We start from the raw sequence: 19,746 nt of genomic DNA on the forward strand, positions 1-19,746 counted from the left end.
GACTTCTTATTACTGTCATGAATGTGAGATGCTGAGTAGTGAGGTAGTAAGTAAGGAATAGGTGTTAACTTTTATCTAGTCTCCTAAGTTGTTTCCTAATGTAAACATTCAAGAGGAGGAGAAAAAAAGACTAGCAAAAAATTTGTTTTTTTATTCTATATTGTATGCCACTCTTGAACATTTGTTTTTTGAATAGTGTAAGCTCCATTAATGGGTTAGTTACCATATATTTCGAATATAAGCTAACCCGAGTATAAGCCGAGGCACCTAATTATTACCTGGGAAACCAGTAAAACTGATTGATTCGAGTATAAGCCTAGGGTGGAAAATGCAGAAGCTATTGGTGAGTTTCAATAATCAAAACAAATGAAAATAAAATTACTAAAAATTGAGACATCAGTGGGGTAATGTATTTACATATTTATTTTAAATAAAAAACATAAATGAAAGAACAAGAAGTCATTTAGCATTAGTAAACCAGCAAAGTAAGTGGAAAATAGGTTCAACAAAACAATAAGGTATCAACAATGATACCTTAAGAGTACTATTCCCTGAGCTCAATCAGCAACCAAGCTAAAATGTAAAGAGTTAGAATCCTTCAAAACCGGATTCCTCATCATCATCCATATCCCAATGCAGAGCTTCAGCTGGTGTGAGGTCATCATAGACACTGTCCTCACTGAGATCGCTGTCATCACCATCACTGCTGTCATTTTCATACAAAGCGCAGTCTTCACAGCCATCCATAGCATTACTAATACTATATTTCTGGAAGGCACGTCACACCATGTCTTCTGGAATGTCTTTGCATGCATCTCGAACCCACTTTATATTAACTCTATGTCAGGCTTCATGAGATTTCCTCCTTTCGTTAGTGGGACTTGACCAGATGAAATCCATTCATGCCACATCCTTCACACACGGTCTTTAAAAGGTGTATTCAAAGATACATCTAGAGGCTGCAGTACAGATGTAAGCTCATCTGGAATAACAGCTAAAATAACTTTACTAGGTTTTGCCAATTTTTTTTATGTCATCTGATAGGTGGGTTCTGAACATATCCCAAACAAATAATGATGGCTTTTTCTTTAAGGCTGCTCCTGGTTGCCGGTTCCAAATTTCTTCCAGCCATTTTTTTTTGTTCCGTCTTCATCCATCCAGCCTTTAACATGTGCATGCACAGTAATTCTTGGTGGGAAATTGATCTTTTTAGGAAAGTCTTTCTTTTAAAACTAATGACAGGACGCAGCTTAGTTCCATTAGCCAAACCTGACAGAACAACTGTAAAGTGTTTTTTTTTTTTTTCATTTCCTATAGTTTTGAGAAAAATGTTTTTTTCTCCTAAATTTGCCACAGTTCTGTGGCTTGGAAGATCAAAAGTCATGGCAGTTTCAGATATTCCCAATATCTGTCAGGTCGTAATTATAAATCCTTCTTTGTTTTATAATAAATGACTGGAATGACATCATTTTTTCTTCAAGGTCTTGTGGAAATTTATGGGAAATCTTTGTTCTTTGTCTCAAACATAGTAGGTAAAACCTATTCATGAAGCTGGTACACCATCCTGCTGACACAGCAAATTTTTCAATGCCTGGTGCTTTATATTTGTCATCCTTAGCCATTTGTAGAGCACGTATACGGATTCCCATGCATATTACACAGTAACCATTTTAACGACACTCCATAACCCATTTATGCAATTCACTCTCTAGAGCCCCATAAAAAGATGTTAAACCACAGTGAGCTTTTTTAGCTTTTGGAATCTGTTCCAAGTCAGCCTTCATTTTCCATCACTCCCTCACTTGCTTTTTGTCAACACAGGATTCCCTACTTGCAATACTGTTATTGCTCTCTTTTGCTCTTAACACAACCTTCATGTTGAAATCAGCCTCTTATTACCGGCATTTTTGTTTTGGTTCAAGAGTATCCATTTCCAATAGGATAAAAAGACAAGACTTTGAAAAAGAACTTTCATGGTAATGCCCCTCCCCCTGTGACGAGTTATCCGGAAGGAGGCGGGGGCGGAGTCCGGGCGCGCGGGGGATGCAGGATGTGAATTAACACAGAGACCAGAGGGGAGAGACAGAGTGCAGCCACAGACACAACCTTACCAGTTCAGCTGCTAGCAGAAGTGAATCACTATGGGTGCTTCTGCGAATTGGAGCCGTCCACGTCATAGGATGGCTCTGATTAGTTACATGTGAGTAAACAAACATTTAAAGCCCTGCAGTGTCAGCGGGGCTTTGTATGAACAGCAGAGAAATGGCAATCACCCGTGAAATAATGGGCACTCGTCAGTTACCTGGGGGGGGGGGGGGACAGGACTCGCTGGGGTACCACTGACCCATGTATAAGCCAAATCCGTTTTTCAGCACATTTTTTTGTGCTGAAAAACTCAGCCTATACACGAGTATATACGGTAGTTTATTGTGCCCACCTAGCTGATAAACACATGTGGGATTAATTCAAGGGAGGAGAGCTAAATGGCTTGGTAAGCCTCACCTCTCTTGTCTCTTGCTCTTTGATCATCAAACCAGTGTGCAGCTACCTTGCTTGTTCTGTGCCTCAATTTGCAAACTACACTCCCTGTGGAACACTTAACCCATGGACTGTGTCGCTGTAATTTGAGGTTTCTTCAAGACCTGTTTTGTCACACCATTGGAATTTACATCTCTTGAGCTGGGGACTGTTGGACCTTGTCATCTGGCTGACTGTTGGTCACCTGCCTTGCTGTTTGCTGCCTGTGGCCAGATAGCCTGAATTTCTCTACAGAGGACTACCCATGGCCCCTCAAGGCTTCAAGGATTGCCAGTCTCTCACAACTGTCTCATGGGAGTGGGTTGCACTGAGCCATTTGTACTGCTTTATAATTTAATTAACTGTTTATTTCTTATGTTATATATCTATCTATCTGTATAAATAAATATAAATTATTAGTGTTCTGGTTTTGTTTCTCTAGAGAACCCTGTCTAGCACAGTTAGTATATTTAAAACTCAAACAGTTCTTTAGTAGCCAGTAAGATAACGGCATATCACATATAGTTGAGAGTCTGAAGTTTTCATGTTTTTAAGTCATCTTACCAAAGAATTAGGCGCTCTGGTGGCGTAGTGGTATAGCTCAATGAGCACTGAGCTGCTAATTGAGAGGTCGGAGGTTGGAAACCACCAGCAACCCTGAGGGGAAAAGATTGAGGCTTTCTACTCCTGGGAAGAATTACAGTCTTAGCAATGCACAGGGGCAATAGAGGGTTGCTTTGTGTCGTCATCGACTCAATGGCATTGAGTTGAATTGTTGACCTAGTATTTGTCTCAACACAAAAGAAGTGCTTTATCGACCATATCAAAGCATTGTTCCTTAGTTGGGTGTTTCTGCGATTTTAGAATGAAATTTTCTCTCAAAAACAAAAGTAGGTTGAGCTTTAATTTGAACCAGTGATGTAGGTAGTCATGGCCAAAGTCCCCAGGTGATAACAGAGCTATGAAGTGCAGTGGAACAATGTTAAAAGTTATGAGTAGCACAGGTAGCTGGGTTGCCTCCCTCATTCCCTGGCCACCTTGACTGTAGCTTCAGTTGGAAGGAGGTCAAGAGGTAACCAAGCAAAAGCGAAGTTTAGCAATAGTCACCACGCAGTGATAGAAAGCACAATTCATAGGATGAGGCATTCTAAAGGGTCTTGTCTTTATTTTATAAATTGCATAACACTGCTAAGTTAGTGATAAAATGTTCTTTTTCTCAATTGCAGTGTGATTCAGGAAAGAAAATGTTTTTATAGATTGAGAAGGGAGTTTCCTCTGTATTTGCATATTACTTAGTTATTTGTTTATGGGTAATAAAAATGAAGCTGGTCTGAGGATTTGTCTCATTTCAGCTTACATCTACATCCTATGGTTCTTACAGTCTAGGTGTGTATTTTTCCTAATATATTCATACATATTGTACACACTGAAATTAGCCAGATATGCTGTAATAGCAAGTGAAAATATAGAGCAACAAATACATCACAATGTATTATTGTTAAGAGCTGAAGACAGAGACTCGGCCGTAAAGGTTCATGTATCACACATCTGGGGGGCCTTCTACATATTTGTGAGGAAATGGAACTAATGGGTTTTTCGATTAACTCTTTAAAGACCCCCTCACCTGGAACACACATGGAAGCATAAGAAACTCACGGTTGTCTCCAGGCAGTTTTGTCTCTGTAGAGAAGCAGCGTGGCTTAAACTCCATTTCCTGCCAGTGTGATGCCAGTGGCCTTACCTGCTCATCTTCCCTTAAGACTCGATATTATTTAGTCTGGCCACCAGGTGGAAAAAACAAAACTCTTCTAGACATGTTGGTAGGTGGAACACTTTTTAAAACTTATTTTACTTATAAAGATTTATGTCCAAAGTTTTTCACCTTAGAGTTCTGCATTAGAAAAGTTGGGGCAAGGGGACCAAAATATCATGTCTCTGGGGAAAGGGACAGTATGAAGGCACTGTGCTACCAGGAGGGTCAGTCCCCGCATGGCCACCGTGCTTGGGGACGTAGAGGGTCAGCATAAAAGCAAAAGATCCTCAAAGGGAGATGGACGCACGTTGTCGCAGCAACAACGGGCTCAGTCTTAACAGTTGTGAGGATCGTTCAAGATGGGTCAGAACCAACTCACCAGCACCTAATAACACTCTCCAGTGGTTTTGGAACACTCCTCGTGAGGAACACAAATCCCTGAAATAACCCCATCCTCCCAACCTGTCTCTCTGGTGACCAAAACCCTTTCCCTAACTGCACCTCATTCAGCTGCCATCTCAGATGCTCCGTGTGTGTGTGTGTGTGTGTACACCTAGGAACATGATTTAGCAATCTCTATAAAATATGTGTTTACTGACTGTTTATGTTTTTATGTATATACCTAGGAACATGATTTATCCATCTCTATAAAATATGTGTTCACTGATTGGAACTCATTTCTCACCAACAGTACAGAATCATTTCTTTCTTACAAGAAAAACTTGGGATTTGAGGCTAGACAGATCCACATTTGAACCCTAGTTCCAAAGTTATGTGATCCTAGAAAAATAACGGGGTTTCAATAAGTTTTCCTTATCTGATTATCTGATGATAACACATAAGATCCAGATTTTGTGGGGCAAAGTGAAACTTGGGGTACTCAGTTTATCAAGAAATCATAGCCCCTTCCATTTTCTTACCTTTGATGGATTTCTTAAGCTTAATACCATAAGATTGTGAGCTGATTCAGAGTCAGGAACTGCTTCCAACTAAAAGCACCAGCTAACAATTCCCATGTAACAGAGCCTTGGGTGTGTGACACAGATATGCACACGCCACTTCCTTTCTGCCTGCTCAGTCAGCACTCCTAGCAGGGTTGGTGGGCCCTGCATGGGTCATATCCTCACTACAGGTTGATACTTTCATGGGGAGTCTCAGAGTTCCTGAACAAGCTGTCCCACAAAACAGAAAACAAGGTCCGAAGCAGAGACACCCGGTGCCTTAACTAGAGGTCCAAACTCACCTGCCAGAACCAACTCCCCTGAAGCAACAGGAAGCTTGTGTGCAACAGTGCTAAAATAATGTTGCTCCTCATGAAATCGATGAAAATAAGGATGCCTGTCACAAGGATGACCATTGACAGCAGCTGATGCACAAAGACCTCTAGCATGTCTTGGCCATGAGTGTGGTTGTGGAAGATAAAAGCTGAGAGAAGGGAGAGGTAGAAAAACTTGACTTTTTCAGTAAAACTGAGGACCATTCATATTCTCTCTTTCTCCCTCCCTCCTCCCTCCCTCCCTCTCCCTCTCCTGTACTTTCTCCCATCATTCTTTCTCATTTCCTCTCTCATACTTACCCTCCACAAAAAAGGCATTTGACAACATTAGCTTGGGTAATGATCCAGGAAGTGAACGATAAATTTGACTTAAGATGTTTGTCACACCAACCAGTCCAAAGAAAAAGTACATGGTGCAATGATGCCAGCTGGTGAGACGCTTCCAATGGCCTTCTTTATAGTCATATAAGGTCAGGTGAGGTCCACCAGGAACAAATTGTTCCGCAGTGATACCTGCAGAAGAACAAGACTTTAACAATGGTCTGCATAATCTTACCTAGATGTTGGAAGGTATGAGGTTAGTCCATTGATCCATCCAATCTCCAAAAGCTCCAAAGTCATGGCCATCAGGTTGATTCTGAGTCATAGCAGCACGGAAGAACTGCCCCCGTGGGTTTCTGAGATGTCTCTCTTTACTGGAGCATATAGAGAAAGCCTCGTCTTTCTCCCTGGGAGAGGCTGGTGGTTTCCACGGGCTGACTCTGCGGGAGCAGCCCCTCATGCGACCCCTATGTCACCAGGGCTCGTCATCCCTGCCCAGGATCCTTTTTACAGGGACCCTCCTTTCCTAGACATGTTTCCAATGACAGCATCGGTCTGTGGAAGTTATTTTTGTTTCAAATAATAACTCAGATAATCAATATTCATCACAAAGCTTTTTCAGATCTTCTAAGCTGATGACCTTAGTTCCACTACCCATTTCAATGCAGCGCTTAAGATGAATTCTGAATGATTTGGGTGCTTGGATATGCGAGATCAGTCCTATAGAAGATGATTACTGCTTTCTTAGAAATTGCATCATTGGATAACTGTCATGAAGGAGAGGTTGTGCTTGGTTCAAGATAAAATTGCTAAAGGGTTCAGCTCCCCCAACAAGTTTAACTGTTTAGATTCATAGAGCATATGGCCTAGTCAGTTATGCAAACAGTGAACCTGTTTAGAGACACTGTTTGAATTTTCAGTCTATCGAGTTTGACAAAGAAACTCATCTCTTTGGAATAATCTTCTCAGTAATGTGAAGGCCATTAGCAACGAGCTAGTGCCACAAATAAAGAGGATTAAAGCCATTAGAGAAATGGGATGTTGCCCTTTTCATAAAGGAAAGGCGACAGTAGAACTCTGAGAAGACAGCACACATTCGTAGACTATCCGTGGTAATGAAGGATCTTAGAAGTTGTCTGGTCTGACTTCTTTCTTCTCCTTCAGAACCAAGCAAACATAGTATATAAGGCAAGGACTTTTTCAACACCGACCCTGCCATATAGCCCGACAGCAACGACTTCTTGTTGATTTCCCATAATGGATTCAGTACATTGCTGTCTGGCTTCAGTGTGACTCTGAAAATGATTTCTGGTATAGTCTACTCTTTTAGATATTATAATAATTGGAATGCAATTATTTCAAGGGTTCCAAACTAATTTTATCAAGAAGATTCACTTTGTCTAGGCAGGTAAGTTAATTTCTATAATGATCTCGTCATGGGATAGTCATCACTCTCCTAAGAAATTACAGCAATAGAAATTATAATTAGAATGTGTTAAGAATTTTTAAAAATTCTCTTCAGCAATTTCCTGATTTGGTATTGTATTTTTTTGGCATAAAAAATACCAAAAGGGGAAAATAGAAGACAGAAATGATCTACTCACCAATTAAAGCCATGCTAATTATTATGATTCCCTCCAAAATTTCTATTCGATAAAATGATGATTTGGAATTAAAGTAGCAACTCCGCTTGTACTTTTTGCAGGCATACTTCAGAATGTATTTTGTACTCCACCACAGACCCATGAAATAGAAAAAGCTTCCAGGGAGAGCATGGCCGAGGAAAGTCCCCATCTTGATCTAAAACAACAAAAAGATACACATTATGAAGACCAAAACATTGATTAGTCCTATAAAATATACCAACTTCAGAAGATCATGTGTAAAGTACCAATTGCAAAGGACAAAATATTACTATTGACAGTAGTACACATCATGACAATATCAATAAAACCAGTAAGAATGAAAATTCAAGTGTATTGGACACACTGCACTGTTCTAAATGTTTTATATGAAATCTCTATCCTGTTCTTTACAACATACTCACAAAAATGAGGTTGTTTTACCATTTTCAACTTAGGATACAGAGGTAGAGAATTCAATGACTCTCAAATCTCACAGATATTAAGTAAATATTTCATTTAAACAAAAAACACCAAAGTAATTTTTTTGATGTTAACATCTATGTCACCATGTAACTGGACACTGTGCATATTTAAAGGAAATACCTAAAGTGAACAGAACAAATGATTAAGTAACGCCATTGGACAGAGCATTTTTAAGTGTGGCTCTAGGAGATGAAATAAAGCGCAAACAGAAAACATGCTTGGCATTTCTCAAACTAAGAGGACTGATGTAAGCATTCAAGCCTTCAGTTGCCATACCGGAGGACTTTATAAGAAAAGCCTGAACGATGCTAAAAGCATCAGAAGAAGATGGAAATAAAACGCAGTCATTCGTGCACAATAATACACAACAAAAAGAACCTGTCAATGTCCAGCCATTTCAGGAGGTAGCAGATGGTAAACAAGCAATGGTATCAAAGGATGATGACCAAGCGGTACTGAAGCCATCACTGTCAGGGGGAAAAAGGCTTCAAGAATTGATGGAGTACGAACTGAGATTCTTCAACACATACATGTAGCCCTGGAAATACTCAGGGGTATCTGCAAAGTAATTTGTAGAACAGTTAGCTGTCAAGCAAACTGGAAAATACCCACAATTGTACCTATTCCAAGAAAAGGTGACTCAAAAATGTGTAAATTATCAAACAACATTCTTAATATTATATGCAAATAAAACATTGCTAAATATAATTACAAAACTGCTGTAGCATTACATTGTCAGGCATACTGCAGGAGCTGATAGATATTCAAGCTAGATTCAAAAGAGGGCATAGAACAAGGATCTACATATAACCTCCTCCCTGGGGTACAGACAACAGAAAAGTGGGTGAAGGGAGAGGTCAGACAGTGAAACATATGACAAAATAATAATTTATAAATTATCAAGGGCTCATGAGGGAGGGGGGAGTGGAGAAGAAGGGTAAAAAAGAGGAGCTAATACCAAGGGCTTAAGTGGAAAGCAAATGTTTTGAGAATGCTGAGGGCAATGAATGTACAAATGTGCTTTACACAATGGATGGATGTATGGATTACGATAGGAGTTGTATGAGCCCCCAATAAAATGATTTAAAAAAACCAACAAAAAACCCTATCTTGGAAAAAGTGCATCCTGAAGTCTCCTGAAAGCAAGAATAGCAAGACTTGGTGTCTCATATTGTGGACACGTTATCCAGCAAGGCCAGGCCCTGGAGAAGACCACCACCCTGGAGAAGACCATCATGCTCGGTAAAATAAAGGGTCAAGGAAAAAGAAGACCCTCAATGATGTGGATGGACACTGTGGCTCCAGCAATGGGCTCAAACATAGCAAGGAATCCGAGGATGGTGCATGACCAGGTAGGGCTTCAGTGTTTCATTCTACATATTATACATACGGTCATTGTGAGACTAAACTGACTCAGCAGCACTTACCTAAAACAACAGCAACAATAAAACGTGGTAGAGCCATATTTATGCTTTAAGAAATGCAGTAAGTTGAAAGTGTCTACATAATTCCCTACATAGATCATTTGATGTGCCCAGCATGGAGCCTGTGGAAGACCATTGCTGTCGTTGGGAGGTGCTGACATGGAGCTCTGGCTCTTAGCATCGCTATGTCAAACAGAGAGAACCACTGCCCAGTCTGGGGTTATGCTCCCACTGTGCCTACTGTGTCTGTCCATTTTGTTGAGAGTCTTCCTCTTTCTCACTGACCCTCTACTTTACCAAGCATGATGACCTTTTCCAGACCATTAGCGCTCAACAAATACCTGTGTGAGTGCCCCTTCTTATGCTTTCCCAGGATCTCCGCCCGTCACGTTGTAAGCATGTTTCCAACTTGGCAAGTGAGAGGACTTCCATCTAGCTGATATCTAGGCAACCTTAGAAACTACGTGTCTCAGATAACATTTCTACAACACAGAGGAAGGCCAACCAACCTGCTTCAGATTTTGAAAGCAACACCTCTATTGTGTTTAGTAAGAGTGACACTTGGAAGCTCATTGTTGTAAGAGCTGAGCCCAGTTTAGCCACGCCAAGACAAATCAGATGATGCCATCTGTTCCCAGTACTAAAACATGATAGAGCCACCTCGGACTAATAAACAGAAATATCTCTTATCTTTGGTCAGCGCTGTGGAAAATCTGCCTCAAAATGCGTGTTTGAGTAATGTGAATTGTTCTCTATTCTGTATTATACTGTTGGAAGAATAATTGAGAGTCTAACATCATCCTTATTGTTGTGACATGGGGCCAGATCTAGGGGAACTCAGGAAAGAGGATTTCAGGGTTCCCCCAGCTTATCAGAGTTCTGTGTCTACTTTAGTGAACACTGTAACTTCAAGTTCAGCCCAGACCCCATGGGGCAACTTTCACATCCCTCCGCCACACTGTGAAGCTTTTAGAGGAAACGGTGAAGCTAACTCACACACTACATTCTCACATTTCCAGTTGGAACCATAAATGGACAATTCAGAACACCCACCTATGGATATGTATGCCCCTGTGAATCATACAAGGGACTGAATCTATCACATGGTGCTAAATACAGGGTTTCTGTCTTAACTCTGACTTGAACTAGTGACGGAGTTTAGACCATATCCCTTAGCCTCTCTGAATTTGTATCTTAATCACTAAAAGGAGGAGTTGGACCGAGACGATAGCTGAAGTTATTTCCTGTTCTAAAATCCTTGGATCCGTATCCTGATAACCACCTTTATCAGAGGATTACTGAACTCTCCTGTTGGTTTGCATTAGCCACCCAGATGAGATTGGAAGATGCCTACAGACTGTAAATTATTTCAGCTTCCTGGTAATGAACTTGGTATATTTTAAGAAGCCTCACAAGGTTTATATCCTCTGGTAAAGGATGCCTCCTTTGAGTAATTTATCTTAAACATATCATTGGAAATGATAGATACCAAATATTATATATATATATGTATTAGCATTCCATAGTCCAATCACTTCAAGTAGAACTGAACAATTGCCACCACAATCAGTTTCCAAACATTCATTTTCTACATGACCCTTCGTCTCCCCTTCACACCCCCATCCACCACTGAATCCCGCTCCCCCACCCAAACCCTCACTCCCCTTGCTGTCTCTATAGGTTCATATGTTCTTAGTGCACTGAACAATTAGGCAATGTGTAAAAATCTGGTTCTCAAATCTTTTAAATAATAGGGGATTCATAAGATTAATAGGTTAAAAATTGACGGTAAGGGGCTTTGGACTTATACCGCTAGGTCAGAATTTCAACTTAATGAATGTGATAATTAAGGATGTTTTTGGTGCTAACTTGGCACTTGTTAGCATATGTGGGTCAAGTTAGCCTGTCAGTCAGCTCGCAGCTTGGTGACCCCCTTTGGATGTACAACTGGGATAAATGGCTCTCTCTAGTGGGTGACCCCTCTCTCAGTCCCTTCACCTTCCTGCTGGCAAGCCACTCTGAAACCTGCTCAAAGCACCGCATTGCATCCAAAGATTGTGCATCCACCAGCCGGTGAACTTCCTGCATTTGGCATTACTGTATGTGGCTGTGTGAGTCTGCAGAGGGACTTATGGACTTGAGTTGGACTAGGCTGGGTGTTTTCCTGATGCGCATTTACTTCTTAATATAAGGTTCTTTCTTACACATATATAAGTTGTTGGAAACTAACACTGAAGGAAATATGATGAGGACTATATTCCCTAACTCAGAAGAAACCTGGAAAGCTAGTATTCCATGGTAGAAAAGCCTCCACTTTGGTAAGTTAGAGGTAAAACCCAAGTACATTATCCTGCTTTAAATATCATTCCCACAGCTTCTCCCCTAACAGCTATGCTGCCTTAAAGTGAGCACATGGTTGATTTTATCTCCCTGTAGAAGCAGACATCCTTTTGCTATCTCTCCCTTCCTTTTTACCCAAGCCCAAAGGCAGGAATTAAGTTTCCTCACCTATTAACTCAGGCACCGTGATGTAGTTACCACAGACCTTGTGAGGCATGTCACTACTGAACATGCATGTCTTAGGCTACCTATAAATGTCACAAGTAAGTAAAGCCGCACTCTCTTCTCCCAGTTCCACATGGACCATCCAAAGTAGCCGAGGTGAGCATGCTACCATAAAACGTGTCTGACTCCTTTATTATATTCTCTCTCCTCTCTTTCCTGTCCTCCATGACTTTATATGTTCTAGTCATATACAATTGTTGGGGACTGGTTTCCTCGGTAATGGGTACCACTGGATTTGTTTCCCAAGTACGCCAGCCTAATACAATGACTTATGCGCTCTGTGATTCTGAGCAAGTTATTTCACCTCTTCCAGACAATGGAACAAATAGAAGCTTCCAGCTCCTAGCACACAAGGAGCCCTGGTGGCTTAGTGGCTATGCATTGAGCTGAATGAGCAGATCAGCAGGGTGAAATCACCAGTCCCTCTTCCGGAGAAGCATGAAGCTGTCTGCTCCTGTCAAGGTTTATTTGCCACCTATGGGGCATGGAGTGAGTGAATTAGTGAGTCCTTCATAGCACTGCTGTCAGAATTAAAATGAGTTATTCCAAAGAAAATAGTCGCAAAAGCAAAAACAGCTCTATTGAACAAGCTCATGCTATCCTCAACTCACCCCAAGGAAAACAAGTAAAAGTGCCAAAAGAAACAAAAGTCAAACCAAATGAGAATTACAATGAATCTCTCCAAAGCAAGCAGCCATACAAATACAGTCTTAGCAAACCATGTCACATCATCCTCAACTCATCCCAAGTAAAACAAAAGTAAACAAGGAAAACTACCGAGTCAAGTAAGATGAACAAGTTTAAACTGCAGAAAGCAAGAAGCATCTACACACAATATTTGGCGATTATGCATAAACTGCCTCTGATTTTTCTTCTGCTGCTGGTTTAGAGGTACTGAGATCTTTCATGGTTCTTTAACAAACTGACTGCAATTAGAAACTCCTTGAAAGTAGGATGCCTAAAGTTACTCTTCTTTCTATTTGCAATTGAACCTGGAGATAAATCATTACATCTTCAGGAGTCGCTGGGTGGGGCAAACAGTGAAAGGTTACAGGTTTGAGAACACCCAGAGGATCTGCTGAAGAAAAGCCTGGGAACGTACTCCCCCAAAGTCAGCCACTGTAAACTAGGGAACACAGTTCCACTCTGACGCACAGCATGTGCCATGAGTAGGAGCTGACTTGTGTGATTCCGTGTCAAAGGCCTGTCCTCATGAGCCTCCCTGTATTGGCAGAAACTGCACAGCCTCTGTAGCAAGTAGTTAGGGCCTCTAAGAGGTTAATTGTTGAGGCCATCTCCATTTTTGAAGGCTCCTGGAATATTAGAAAGGAAGAAATAACAAAGCAGAGTTACAAAACTTGTGGTTGCTTTTAGTGTCTTAGATGTAAATAATTAAACCCTTTAGAACACACACAAAACATAGTGCCTATGTTGGAGAGAATATCCAAATGTATATTTGAGTTTACTCGTGAATACAAAGGAGCCCTGTTGGCACAGTGGTCACTTGTTGAGCTGGGATCCACAGGGTCAACAGTTAAAAACCACTAGCTCCTCAGCAGGAGACGGATGGGGCTTTCTCTTCCTGTAAACAGTTACAGCCCCCACCCCCAAACCCCCACAGGGGCAGCTATGAGTGGGCATCAGCTAAACAGATGGCAGTGAGTTTGGTTTTGTAGGGACTTTAAGACTTCAAGACAAATAGTCCTCCTCACCCACCCCCACGACCAGCTTTGAGGCTCTTGCTGACCCAGAGCTGAGAGGATCAACCTATCTTAGCATGGTCATTTATCTATAGCATGGAGGTGATGGGGGATCATTTGGAGGTTTGAGAAGCAGGATAATATGAGGTGGTCAGAGCAGGGGGGAGAATAAGTTCCTGCTTCCAGTTCAAATATGGAATTTCTGTATCTGCAGACTAAACAATTTGGTGGCTCCAATCTTTCCCTGTTTAAAATACCCAAATGAAATGAAGTCACAGTAGACTTGCTGGATTTGTCTGGCTAAGGCCCAGTGGGTTTGCACTTGGCTAGCAGCCAAACAGTCCAGCAGCTCAAACCTACCCAGTGACACATGAAGAGGACCTGGCGGTGGGTTTCCGGAAAGGCTGTATAATCAGGAAGTCTCTCTGGAGCAGTTCTAGTCTGTAACACCTGGAGCAGTCACGACTCAGCATTGACTCCATGGCAACAGGGTTAAATCTGGTACTTTGGAAGGGACGCCACAGACTCACTCACTCCTAGCAATGAGAATACCATTCAGTTTCCTTTACTTTCATTATGGCAGGGCGGGGGCGGAGGGTGGGGACAGAGCGGGAATGTTCACACCCTCAAACATCATTTCACTCATAGCTCCCAGAACGTGATTATCCATAAATCTTCCCAGTGAGACGTGCAAAGGTGGGAATTTATGTAACTGTGTCAGAATGGAGAACACAATGAGTTTCCATGAAGAGAGAGAGAAAGTGACAAGCTGCCTCTTGTCGAAGGTAGAAGTCTTGGAAGACCAGACAAGCCAGCCAGGTGTCACAGCTCGCACAGGTGTTTGGTTCCCTGCTGGCAGTACAGCTGGTTGCTTTTCAAAATCCACGTGATCGGAGTTGGATTAGATTTAAATCCAAGGGGTAGATAGGTTCCTTCTTGAAGGAAAGCTTTGGGTCTTTCTCTTCCACAACAGAACTTAACTGCTGGCAGCCAGCTGAGAAGACAGGCAAATTCGCCAGAGAAAGGAAATCCTTCTCAGTATCCTGTCTCACTGCCCCCACCCCTCGTTCTCTCCTGGCGAAAGAGGGTCACCCAGGCCTGAAGCAATGTGCTTAAACATCAAGCCAGCGGCGTCCAGTTGCAGTTCATCCTAAAAACTCCTGTTCTTTCTCTACTACAGGAAAGCTTCTGTTCCTTTTTTTTTTTACCAACAGATAAAACAATTTATTAAAATAGTTGATTTAAGCATCTGCAATGGTGACTTCAACCTCTACTCCAGGCTCAATACTGATGGAAGTGGTCTGCTTCACTGTCTCAGACGGACTGTGCAAGTCAATGAGACGCTTGTGGATCCTCATCTGGAATGGATCCCAGGTCTTAGAACCTTCCCCACAGGGAGTTTTCCTGGTCGTGATTCTCAGAGTCTTGGTAGGCATCCTAACTGGTCCCTTCACGTTCAGGTTCTTCTCCTTAGCCCCTCTGATCAAGTCAGCACGCACTTTCTCCAAGGATGTCACACTGCGGCTGGTCAGAGTAATTCTAATTCGGTGAATGGGCCACCTCTGGTTCCACAGGTGTCTTTCCAGTGTCCTTAAATGCCATGGCGGCAGGGCGCTTCCTGACCGACTTGTTCCTCGCCAAGAGCGAACAGCGGTGAGTCAGGAATGGGAGCGGGGACAGAGCACAGCGGGAAGACCTCAAAGACCTCAAAGAGCGAAAGCTTCTGTTCCTACTGACACAAAACAGCATCCTCATGGCTGAGGACAAGAAGCAACATTGACCTGATAGCTTCATTGGTTCTTTTTTTTTTTCTTTCTTTCTATTGATGACTCACTTACTCCCCAGAAAGGCATTATTTTCAAACTCTAGAACTTGGGACCAGATTGGGAAAGTTCCAAGATCTAAATCAAGTGTTCAGTGAGAATTCTTAGTGTTAGGGCCACACAAACTACAAAGCAGGCACAAAAGGAGGAGAGAACTCAAAATAGCATAGAACAAAAGATTCTCCAGGTTTGTTGCTTTCTGGGTATTTGGGGTGAGATTGCAACCAATTAGGCAAATTAATTGGTTAATTTAGGCAAAATTTCAATATTGAAACACACACAGTATGGTGAGGAAAGGCTAAAGTTTTATCTTAAGCCATCTAGCCAAACAAAATATTTATAAATCATAGTTAACGAATCACATTTCAAAATTCATCTGCAAATTCCACTACACCAAGCAAACGAACGCTTTCCTGAGCTCGACTCTACCATTTGCCTACACACTCAAAGCAGTGTCCACAGCCATAGGGAGTTTTTAATGTTGGGATCCTCTGTTCTTCCTTGCCCTCCCTCCCTCCCTCCCCAGTGTCAAAAGCTCAGTTTTCCTTACCTTCACTCTCTCCTCAAAGTCAATTCCAACTTAGTTCTTTCCTCCCAAGAATTTACAGTGTTTCTAGACTCCAGAAGAGCAGAGGCTGACTGACCCCAAATTAAAAATGGCTAACTCCTCCTGCTTGCAGATCAAAACAATAACTTCCCAGTACAAAGTAGAGAAGCTAAACTTTCACAATGCATGGATGAATTTATATTCAGGGAACACATCCTTTGAATAGCCTGCCTGCCCAATCACGTCACAATAGGGCAGTTTCAGATCCTGTTGCCCCACCTCCCAGGCCAGTTATGCGCCACCTTCTGTGAGAACTGAAGTGACAGAGAAGGAGTGTGCCTTACTACCTCTCATCTCAACCTGCAAGATGATCAGAGGAAGCAGTAATACCATACACCACATTCCATAATTTCTAAGAAAACAAACCATTCCTAACATTTTATGGCAACTAAGAGATTCCCACAGGTTGCAGGAGTAAGAAAGAGTAGTGTAATAAAACTGCTGTGACGTCAAGCAATAAACCTCCAAGCATTCAGGATATGCCCCCATACTTGCTACTGTTTGGGACAAACAATCCTTGGAAGAGTATTCCAAGTGCTTGAGGCGCCTCCTGGGGAACCAATGTGGACTCCAGCCTCAGAAAGTTAGCCACAGTTTGAAGAAACCAGGGAAACAGAAGGACTCGGGTATGTCCCTAACTAACACACTGGTTACACAATTTGTCGGAATTGTTAGGATGACTCAGATATCCAACAAGAGTCGTCGGTGCCACATGTGAAGGATGCATGGAGAAGTACATAATTTTGGAACCAAACCAAACTGACTCTCATGGAATCAATGCCGACTCACAGTGACCCTGCAGGACAGGGTGGCATTGCCTCGGTGCGTTTCTGAGCCTAACTCCTGATGGAACTAGAATTCCCCTTCTTTCTTCCGACCGTGCACCAGTGTAATGGAAAAGGAACCCTGGATTCCAGGACTCCGTGGGAAGGAGACATCTCAGTGGTTATCGGCCTCAGGGGTGTACAAGAATGTCCAAAGAGGAGCTTTGGTCTGCATTCTTTGGTCTACATTTGGTCATTCTCTTTTAGCCGATCTCAACCCACCGCCCTAAGTAGGAGAGCATGAGTGTGTCCCTTGTCTTTCTAGATGGCGCTGCCAAGATGGAGACCTATTGGAATCAAGGAAAGAAGAGAAGGAATTTACATAACAAATTCTAAGACACTTAGAGTCAGGACTCAGGAGTAAACCCTGTTATTTGCAAATACCATTGCACAATTCTGTCCAGTTTGTTTAACCTGCTATGACTCATGTAGGAAATGGGTATAAGAAATGATTCCTTGTTAGGAACTGGAAACACGGGGAATCCAGGACAGATGATTCTTTTAGGACCAGTGGTGAGAGTGGCGATACTGAGAGGGTAGAAGGAGGCTGGGTAGAGAGGGGGAACCGATTACAGGGATCTACATATAACCTCCTCCCTGGGGGATAGACAAAAGAAATGTGGGTGAAGGGAGACGTCAGAAAGTGTAAGATATGACAAATAATAATTTATAAATTATCAAGGGTTCATGAGGGAGGGGAAGCGGGGAGGGTGGGGGGAAATGAGGAACTGATGCCAGGGGCTTACGTGGACAGCGGGTGTTTTGAGAATGATGAGAGTAATGAATGTACAAATGTACTTTATGCAATTGATGTATGTATAGATTGTGATAAGTGTTGTATGAGCCCCCAATAAAATGACTTTTTAAAAAAGCAATAGAAACTAACACAAAAAGAGCCTAGAGTTTATATTGCCATACCCATCTAGTTATTTCAGATGGGATGTATTTCATTTTTAAAATCTTTGAGGACCGCAAACTTGAGGGTATAACTTTCCAGAGTATACCTTGTTTCATTGTGCTTCACAGAAACCGGAAGGGAGTTCTATGTTGATCAAGCCCATTGGACCTATTTTGCCAATAGCACATGCCTACTTCATGTCTCTCTGTCACAATTTAATAATATTTCTAACTTTCATATAATTAAAACTAATTAGCATACAGTACATATAACTTTTACATGTACTGGGAACCAAGAAAGATTCGTGTGGCTCATTTTATTGCAGTGCAATAATTCACTTTATTGTGGTGGTCTGAAACCAAACCTGTATTATCGCCAAAGTGCCTAGATATACTTATAAAAATACAAAAAAGAGAAATAATTCCTTGTATAATGCAAATATTAATGTGGTATGTAATATTTAATATATAATTGTATAATGCAAATATTAATGTTCCTTTATCAATGTATTCAGTTGCTAAGAGAAATCCCATTGTCCCATACTTTCATTTCCTAATGTTCTGAACATAGTCCTCCTTACTCCTTCAATCAACCTCCAATTTATCCCCCTTATTATTGTAAAACATCTTTGTACCACTACACTCATCCGTCCACTTATTGATATTCACTGAGTTGAATGATATCAACTGCATTTAGGCATTTGCTTCATATAAAGAGATAAAAAGTCAAAATGCTTCTCAGGGATCATACAATCTTATAGAGAGACAAACCCAAATTATTATTAAGCCTTTCAGAGGCTTCCATAGATTGAAATGGAAACAGAGAAACAACAATCTGGCTCTAACCAAGAGGGCAGTCTTCATCCTGTCAGTATACAAGTTCTAGTTCCCTTATCAATGTTAAACCCGTGGTAAAAACTGTATCTCCCATGATACTGTGCACCTACTCAGTGTTGGGGCGCTACTCATAAAGTCAAGAGTTCAAAACCACCAGCCACTCAGAGCAGGAGAAAGAGGAGGTTTTCTATTTCTGCAAATATTTACAGTCTCAGAAACACACAGGGGCAGTTCTCTTCTGTCCGATAGGGTTGCGATGAGTAAGAATTGACTCAGTGGCAGTGAGTTTGGGTTTTTGTTTTGTTTTGTTTTTGGAGTGGGGGGAGGGGCTTAAACAACTAATAAGTGAATGAGTTCCTGCACCTCCACAAACCCTGAGGGGCCCCCATCACCCTACATCAGTGTCTCTCCAAGTGTGTCCTGTGCGGCAAAGGCTATCAGACACAGCTGTAGTGGTTCAGAAAACACAGATTCCGGCACCTTATGCCATCCCATCAGAGGGAGCAGGCCAGGAACTTGCATTTCAAAAAATTAATTGTGAGGATTCAACATTCTTAAAAAGCACTCTCCAAAAACACTTTTGTGTTATACCGCTTTGAGAAACAAAACCCTTGGCTATGTGGAGACAGCCACACATTTGACTGTTATTTGAGTGAAAGTAAGTCCATTTCCATCCAACAATTTAGATGTGACCTTGCTTGGTGACACTGGTTACAGCACTCACCGATCAGCAGAATTCTTCCCCATTCCCTGCGCCCCTCTTTTCTATCTACTCCTGCCTTCTGAACTTCCTCCCCAAATACTGCTCTTTTGAGCTCATGTGTTTGATTGTTCCGGGGATATGTCTCCCTGCTGTGATTGTCCACTGTTTAAACCCGTCAAAATCATGGTTGTGTATGTGAAACCACCAGCCAGCATTATTCTTAATGGAAAAAGATGGAAAGCACTCTCTTTGTGAATGGAAAGGATATGAGATTGCCCTCTATCACCACTCCTATTAACATTGTGTTGGAAGTCTTAGATAAACTAGTAACTCACCACCATCAAGTCGTTGCTAACTCTTAATGACCCTATAGGATAAGGTAGAACTGCCC

At 41.8% G+C, this 19,746-nt stretch overlaps 1 protein-coding gene across 6 annotated transcripts in view; it reads right to left on the reverse strand.

Moving 5' to 3' along the window:
* The window catches only part of TMEM45A (transmembrane protein 45A), a 74,235-nt gene that overhangs the window by 17,051 nt on the left and 37,438 nt on the right, over positions 1-19,746 (reverse strand). For 4 of the 6 annotated variants that reach the window (XM_075542623.1, XM_075542619.1, XM_075542620.1 and 1 more), the window contains exons 3-5: positions 7,472-7,667; positions 5,847-6,059; positions 5,514-5,695 (exon numbers count right to left, since the gene is read on the reverse strand). In XM_075542623.1, coding sequence (XP_075398738.1) covers positions 5,514-5,695; positions 5,847-6,059; positions 7,472-7,667 — 591 coding nt within the window. Of the gene's footprint in view, positions 1-5,513; positions 5,696-5,846; positions 6,060-7,471; positions 7,668-8,353; positions 8,499-16,037; positions 16,208-19,746 lie in introns of those variants that run through there. The other 2 variants (XM_075542621.1, XM_075542622.1) reach the window with 2 other exon arrangements.

This window comes from Tenrec ecaudatus, chromosome 2 (genome assembly GCF_050624435.1).
Source record: "Tenrec ecaudatus isolate mTenEca1 chromosome 2, mTenEca1.hap1, whole genome shotgun sequence".
NCBI lineage: Eukaryota > Metazoa > Chordata > Mammalia > Afrosoricida > Tenrecidae > Tenrec > Tenrec ecaudatus.